Source organism: Desmodus rotundus, unplaced genomic scaffold (genome assembly GCF_022682495.2).
Source record: "Desmodus rotundus isolate HL8 unplaced genomic scaffold, HLdesRot8A.1 manual_scaffold_565, whole genome shotgun sequence".
Taxonomy (NCBI): Eukaryota; Metazoa; Chordata; class Mammalia; order Chiroptera; family Phyllostomidae; genus Desmodus; species Desmodus rotundus.
The window spans coordinates 305-7921 of record NW_026527660.1 but is presented as its reverse complement, the minus strand read 5'-3'; the positions used below and the strand labels follow the sequence as shown (position 1 = coordinate 7921).

Genomic DNA, 7617 nt, shown 5'->3' with positions numbered 1-7617 from the left:
GATTTGAGAATCGTGTTGGATAGTCGGGGGCCCTCTTTCCTCCCATTGGCTGAATTGTCTGAGTGGAGCTAACTAGCAAAAGAGGCCTAGAGCTGAAGACGCTGAAAAGAAACCTGGAGAGACGCACTTGTTAACGCACTTCCCGCGCGTTAGCGTGAGAAAGATGGCCGCGTCCCAACAGCAAGTTTCCGCGGCTTCCTCCGCTGCTGGTGTGTCGGGACCAGGTTCGGCTGGTGGCCCGGGTACCCAGCAGCAACCGCAACCACCGACACAACTTGTGGGGTCTGCCCAGAGCGGGCTTTTGCAGCAACAGCAACAGGACTTCGACCCTGTGCAGCGTTATAAGATGCTAATCCCACAGCTGAAGGAGAGTCTTCAGGTGATTCGCGGGGACCTTCTGGAAAGTAGCGGGGTTTGGTTATCTGACTCAAAAGGGGGCAGGAGGAAGAGACGCTTAGGCAGGGAGCGAGCAAAAGAAGCCTTAGGCAGGGAAAAAGAGTTAGACTTGGGCTTCGTAGGAAAGCGTGGATGTTGAGCCTGGGATTGGCCGGAACTCGACTGGGAGGGAGTTTAAAAGAGAAACCGGTGTCTTGTCGTTAAAGCCTGAAACAAGAACGACTCGTTCAGAGAGATTCTGTCTGTGATTTGGTGGGTGGGAGGGACTTCTAAGGTATGTCTGGAACTCATTGGCGAGAACCCCAGGTGAGAGCGGGCCGCTGGAAAAATACGAATGGTTATTGCTATAGATCAGGGGTGTCAAACTCATTTCACCAGGGGCCACAACAGCCTCGCGGTTGCCTTCAAAGGGCCGAATGTGATTTCAACTCCTTAACAGTTAAGGAGCAATTACATTTATACAGTCCTAAAATGATTTCAGCCCTTTGAGGGCAACCACAAGGCTGATTTGGCCCCAAGTGAAAATGAATTTGACACCCCTGCCATAGAGGAATGGAAGGGGGGGTTACTCGGGAGTTACAGGAGGAGAGGTGTCAAGTGAAGATGAGGCCTGAAATTTACTGGATCTTAAGGAAGAATGTAGACTACCAAAAGTGTCCTCTTCTGTTTCTCCACCTCCTGCATTTTTCTTTTCTTTTTTTTAACTAGACTTTGATGAAGGTTGCAGCCCAGAACTTGGTTCAGAACACTAACATTGACAACGGACAGTGAGTGCAGTTCCATTTCCCGGGATGTCCTCCTGTGTCCACCCTATTCTTCCAAACCCGCCCACTCATCCTCCTATTTTCAATCCGGGTTCCCTAGCTCCTGGCCTTGTTCTTTCTGCCTCTTCTACAACTATCAATCCCCTACCTAGTCCCTGTCTCGGGGCTCCTGGGCCTTTACCTGGTTTCGTGATAGATACTTGGCTGGATAGACACTGATGTACCAGAGATTGGAAATCAATTTCTCAGTCTCCTTTTTCTCCTGGTCTGTAGAAAAAGCAGTGACGGACCCATACAACGCTTTGACAAGTGTCTGGAGGAGTTCTATGCCCTCTGTGACCAGCTGGAGCTCTGCCTGGTAAGAGGCCTCCTAAACACTGGGTGACCACAACCCTGATTCATTCCTTGGGTCTTCAGGAATCCTCAGTCAGTCAACACACATGAGCACCTCTTGTGGGCCAGACCTGCGCTTCAGCTGATGTTGGGGACACAGTGTTGTCCTGATCTTTGCCCTCACAGAGCTTCCAGTTCAGTGGGATGATATACATTCCCCTGACAGCGATGGCTCAGGGTGCTAAGAGCTGTGGTGGGAGAAGCCCAGGCCTCAGAGGTCAGGGCTCAGATGGGGGTGGGGGCAGTTAGAGAAGTCAGGATTAAAATGAGGGAAGCTAAAGGAGTTGTGGAAGCCCAGAGAAGGCATCTGACCTTACCTAGGGAGGTGCTAGGGAGAGATTGGCCCAGGGAAGACTATTGGTAGCAAGCACATTGGAGCTGAGGCAGTAACAAAAATGGAAGAGGGAGAGGAGAGCAAGTGGTTAAGAGCACAGCCTGAAATCAAATGGACCAGCAACCTCTACCTTTGAGCCTTGGGTTCCTCCCTTGGAAAATGGATTTTCAAGAAAGACTCAGCAAGTTTATGCATATAAAGTACTTAATATGGTACAAAGCATATAGCAAACATTTCACATAGTATCATAATTGTTGTCATTGTTTTCATTGTATTGTCATTGTCATCATTATTTTGAACCAGGTTTTAAAGGAAAAGTTGGAGTTAGAGAAGCCTGGTAGTGGTGGAAGGGTATTCCAACCCAAAGGAACAGTTTCTGCTTTAAGTTCCCTTTAGGGATGTCATGAAATACAGTCTGGCTGAGGAGTACTTGGCATTGGGGCTTGTTGAATTTTTTTTAAGTGCTAGTGGTAAGATTTATTAGAGCAAAAACAAAGGAAGGGCTTAGGATAGAAGAGGCAAGATCACAGCAGCGAGAGGAAGCCTAGACTGGGCTGCCTAGACTCAGGAAAGGAAGTTATAGAGGCAAAAAAAGAATCTTTTTTTTTTAAAGGTTCTATTTATTTATTTTATTTTTAGACAGAGGGGAAGGGAGGTAGAAAGAGAGGAAGAAAACATCAATGTGTGGTTGCCTCTCAATCATCCCCTACTGGGGACCTGGCACATGCCCTGACTGGGAATTGAACAGGACCCTTTGGTTTGCAGGCCAGTGCTCAATTCACTGAGCCACACCAGCCAGGGCCAAAAGGAGACTCTTTAAAGCTCACTGCTCCTCTGGTTGCAAGTCTCATGGGGACCCTTTAGCGTTTAGGAGAAAAGAAAGCAAAGTATGGTCTGAAGGAAGGAATGGGGTGGTTGTTGCTACAGGGTTGCTGAATTTTTAATAAGCCCTGAGGGGGCTGGGAAGCCATCCATGGTTTCAAGCAGGGAAGAACATGGACTCATTGCTTATTATAAAATATTCCTTTGGCTTCCAAATGAGGAATGAGTTAAAGGGGCCAGGAGCAGAGGCTGGGAGTTCAAGGAGACAGCCATGACAGGATTCACTGGGCAAGGTTCCACCAAGGCAGGGCCCTGAGAAAGTGGGAAAAGGCAGATGGGAGAGACCATGGAACTGAGAGGTTGCTATAGGAGGAGCCTCCAGGGTGAGGCTCAGGGCTCTAGTCAGAATGACAGGGCGATCCCTTAGGCAGGAACCTAGGATACGGGCCGGTTTGGGGGAAGAGTGTGAAAGTTTTGGATTCCAGGGAAGTCTGGAGACATGCATGTTCTGTCATCAATGCAGAGGTAGGCACTGAGTGGGCAGGAGACAGCCCCAGGAGGGCATGAGAATGAGAGGAGGAGATGGGCCATGGGAATTGCTATATTTAAGGCTTGGATAGATTAAGTACATAGAAGGAATCCAGAGGCCAGGCCAGTTACCCCAGGCTGGCCCACGGGGGGCAGGGTTGGGAATACCCTGAGTGAGGCCGATACTGCACCTTGCCTGCTTTTCCACAGCGCCTGGCACATGAGTGCTTGTCACAGAGTTGCGACAGTGCCAAGCACTCTCCCCTGCTGGTGCCCACAGCCACCAAACCAGATGCAGTGCAGCCTGACAGTCAGCCCTACCCTCAGTACCTGGCGCTCATCAAAGCCCAGATTGCCTGTGCCAAGGACATTCACACTGCTCTGCTGGACTGTGCCAACAAGGTCACAGGGAAGACTCCTGCACCACCTACAGGCCCTGGGGGCACCCTGTGAGGTGGCAAGGCTGGGAGGGGGGTGGTCTGTGGGGGAGAGGGACTGGGAGGAAATGAAGTGTGACCTCAAAGCAACTTTATCTCTGACTTTTCTTCCCACCTGAGCTCTTGGGTGGCAGCCAGCAGGGGGCAGCAGAGGCCAGCAGGGAGCACACTGGGAAGTGGGTACAGGGAGCAGCTTTGAGGACTGCCTGCTCTCCTCCCTAGGGAGGGTGGACTTTGGACTATACCTGTGGAGGACCTCTTTCTGGGCCACTTCTACTACCTACACTGGGCATGAAGAAGGCCTAACTGGGCCCTTCTCCCTCCATCCTCACCTGATTCTGTCTGAGTATAGGCATGGTCTCTGTGTCTGCACCTTTTTCTAGCTGTTCCCTTGTGTGTCTCTGCTGCATGTCTGTTGACTCTCGTTCAGTCTCTCTCTGTCCATGTGTCTCTCTGCCTCTGTGGTCCTGTGTCTCCCTGTCTCTTAACTCTTTCTCTTTCAGTCTCCTTTGCTGTCTTCTGCCCCCAACTCCTCACTGGGACTCTGTGTCTATGAAGGAGAAACCAGAACCCCTGGGATACCTAAAGCTAGAGGAGGAAGCTTCATTTCCAGGGGCTGTAGCCAAGCTCAGAGACCCCGAGCACCTCCCATGTCAGCCCATCCTCCAGTATCCTTGGCCCAGGAAAGGGGAAGTAAAGGGGTCTAAGCCCTGACCTCAGCATGCCTGGTTGGGGAGCAGTTGAGGCCCCCACCCATACACAGGGCCTGCGTCAGCAGTACTTAAACTAGGGGTATTGTGCAATCCGTGGTGAAGCCTGGCCCAGCTGGGTGCCTGGGTCCCTATATTTTTAGCCCCAAAGGAGAAGTGAAAAAGGCCCCAGAAGGGGTGAATCATCAGTCCTGGGGAAGAACCCAGGCGCCTGGGCCCCAGCTCCAGGAAGCAGACCTTGGGGAGGGGTCTTTGGGGAGGGAGAGCCCACTAGGCTCCCCACTTCTCTGAGAGCAAGCTTTGGAGAGCTCAGCCATGGCCTTCAGGCCTGGGCAAGTGCGGGGTGGAGCTACCTGCCCAAGCCCAGCTGGTGGGTGTGAAAGGCTCAAGTGACTCATCCTGGTTGGGGGGGGGGGGGGGGACTGTCCCACCCAACACCTTCTGTGTCCCAATTCCCATGTCACTGCCCAGAGGCCTCCTGTCATGGACCCCACAGCTGCAAGGAAACCCCGGGACCATAGAGACCCATGATCCACCCAAAGCCCAAGTCCCCACACTGGAGTCCTGGGAAACAGCCAGTTGTGTGAGAGTATGTGTGTTATCAGGCAAGTAGGACAGGCCCGCAGGAAAGGCAGCTGGCCTCTGGGTCACTAGCTGAAGCTGCTGTTCACAGGTAGAATTTCTTCCGCTGGGAAACCACACGTCTCCCCATTTACTTGACTGAATCAGCTTCCCTACCTGACTCCCCAGATCATCTAGGGTAGGGGTGTCCAAACTTTTGGTGTCTCAGGGCCACACTGGAAGAAGAACAGTTGTCTTGGGCCACACATTAAATACCTTGCAACACATCATCACAAAAAAAGTCTCATCATGTTTTAAGTAAATTTACGATTTTGTGTTGGGTCTGATTCATAGCCATCCAGGGCCCCATGCAGCCTGGGGGCTGTGGGTTCCTTTACTTAAAGCGAACTGATTAGGACTTTAATCACATCTACAAAATACCTTCAACAGCATCGTCTACATTAGTGTTTGAGTAACTGGGGACTGTAGCCTCACCAAGGTGACATGTAAAACTGACCGTTGTAATCTAGCCCCTGGGTCATTTGGCACCTGTGTACATCTCTATATTAAATACAAGAACAAAGTTATATATTCCCACCTAACTTGATGCAATTGTCTATCTACAGCCAATAATGCACTTTCCCCACCGGCTCCCAGCTGTGGGGTACATGACATGTACTAGTGGAGATGTGTCACACCATTGGCATACACACTCAAGACTGAGGTACAACTGGCCCTGTGAAGTACAGTAGACACAATAAACTTAAGAAAATCGTAAGGAAGAAAAACAGAGTATTTATTGAAAAAACTCCAGGTATAAGTGAATCTGCACAGTTCAAGGGTCAACAGTATATCAAACAGAAGTTCCAAGAAGAAAAATAGAGCAGAAAAGAGATCAAAAGTGGAGAGAGCACCAGCCAAGTGGCTGGACTAGAGCGTTGTCCTAGACACCAAAAGTTTGCAGGTTCAATTCCCAGCCAGGATACATACCTAGGTTGCCGATGTTTCTCACATTGGTATTTCTCCTCTAAAATCAAAAATTTAAAAAAAAAAAGATGAACCCTGGCTGGTTTGGTTCATTGGATTGACAGCCTGTGAACCTAAAGGTCTCCAGTTTGATTCCCTTTCAAGGCACATGACTGGGTTGCATGCCACGTCCCCAGTTGGGGGCACACAAGAGACAACTAATTGATGTATCTCTCACACATCGATGTTTCTATCCCTCCCTCCCTTTCCCTTTATCTAAAGATAAATAAAATTTTGAAAAACTTTAATGAGATTTTTAATAGAAAAAAGGTATTTAGGAATAATTGTAACTAATGCAAGAAACAAAGTTTGAGAGCTTAGGTTGGGTAGTGGTTCATAGGTATTATTATGGTCTGTAAATAGATGTTACATGTGTTTGTTAAATAGCGAGGTTTGTTTGTAATTTTTAAATCCTTGACGAAAGATACAAAGGCCTCACTGGGAAGACTTACTTGAAGTAGAATAAGTCATGTGGACATTGGGGGAAAGAGCATTCTAGGGAGAAGGGATGGTAAGTGCAAAGGCACTGAGGCAGGAATGTGATGGTATGTTTATAAAATAATGTGGGGGCCTGGACCACAATGGATGGGCTGGAATAAAGTCAAGGCAGGTTATGGAGGACCTTGATTTAGATCTTTATTAGAGTTTCTACCCAGAGGGAGAAATTGTACAGCCTGGTACACAACCATACACTTCAGGGAAAGTACATGAAATGTACAACCACACAGTAAAACAGGGTACACAAGGACTTACCCCACCCAGCAGAGAATATCATAACCCACCATCCTACAATCATGGTGTCCCCGGGTCTCAACATAAGCCCACAAGCAGACCAAAGGAACAATTCAACATGTAAATATATATAAACAACCCTCTAACTACCACCTAACCTGCTATCTCTCACCCCATCACAGACTTTGCCCATCACAAGCTGACTCAGACCTGCACTCAGCTCAACATTATCAAAAGCAGCCTTGGCTGTGGAGAGATAAGGTTTCCCAGGTGCCCGTGTGTGTGCTTATGTGTATGGGTCTGCCCACAGAGGCCACAAGGAACAGTGACAGAAGGTGGGATGTGCGCCAGCTGCCCTCCCCATCTTGTGCGCTCTAGACGTCAGGAACCAAAGTTCACCAGTTTCACTACCTTGTGACTGGCCACAGAGGAACTGCATCCAGACAGTGATCTTGCATGTTCTCAGAGACACCCCCCAAATAAGGACACACACTATTCACTGCACATACTGAGCTGCAGAGGCTTTGCACACAGCCACAGCTGCCTGTATCTCACAGATACTTACATACTCAACTTCGAAGTGTGTGTGCACAGATCTTCATCTCACAAGATGTCAGTCATACCCTCACTAGGTTCCCTCGAGGAGTGACGCATAGTCACTCCAGATCCCACAGTGGTTCAGAGCCACACCCGGGCGTGTATGTGGGTATGTAAATCACATATTCTCATGAATGCTGCCTCAAAGACAGGGTTGAGTACATACTCCCATACCCCAAAGTGGTTAAAATAGTACAATCAATCACACAAGCCCAAGTGGCTTCACACATTTATTCACAGGCATGTCAAGTGGGATCGGAAGACACAGGCCTCACACAGAAAAGTGGGCCTCAGGTCTCACCCAGTCACACTAGGGC

The 7617-nt window shown here is 49.3% G+C and overlaps 1 protein-coding gene across 2 annotated transcripts; it reads left to right on the top strand.

Moving 5' to 3' along the window:
- The first annotated feature begins 51 nt into the window (after positions 1 to 51).
- Positions 52 to 6219, top strand: MED29 (mediator complex subunit 29). Of its 2 annotated transcripts, none has more exons than XM_071220495.1 (4): positions 52 to 379; positions 1105 to 1163; positions 1434 to 1518; positions 3518 to 6219. In XM_071220495.1, exons 1-4 carry the CDS (start codon positions 164 to 166, stop codon positions 3791 to 3793), a joined length of 636 nt encoding a protein of 211 aa, XP_071076596.1. In that variant the 5' UTR covers positions 52 to 163; the 3' UTR covers positions 3794 to 6219. The 2 variants fall into 2 exon arrangements, with proteins under 2 accessions (XP_071076596.1, XP_024433147.1); XM_024577379.3 differs by having other exon boundaries at positions 58 to 379; positions 3448 to 6219.
- Positions 6220 to 7617: the final 1398 nt, after the last annotated feature.

Bases quoted from the DNA above. Each gene is read 5' to 3' on its own strand.
- MED29 (XM_071220495.1), top strand. From the start codon at position 164: ATGGCCGCGTCCCAACAGCAAGTTTCCGCGGCTTCCTCCGCTGCTGGT. The intron at 1,164-1,433 runs GTGAGTGCAGTT...CCTGGTCTGTAG, and splicing joins ACTAACATTGACAACGGACA to AAAAAGCAGTGACGGACCCA. The intron at 1,519-3,517 runs GTAAGAGGCCTC...TGGTGCCCACAG, and splicing joins ACCAGCTGGAGCTCTGCCTG to CCACCAAACCAGATGCAGTG.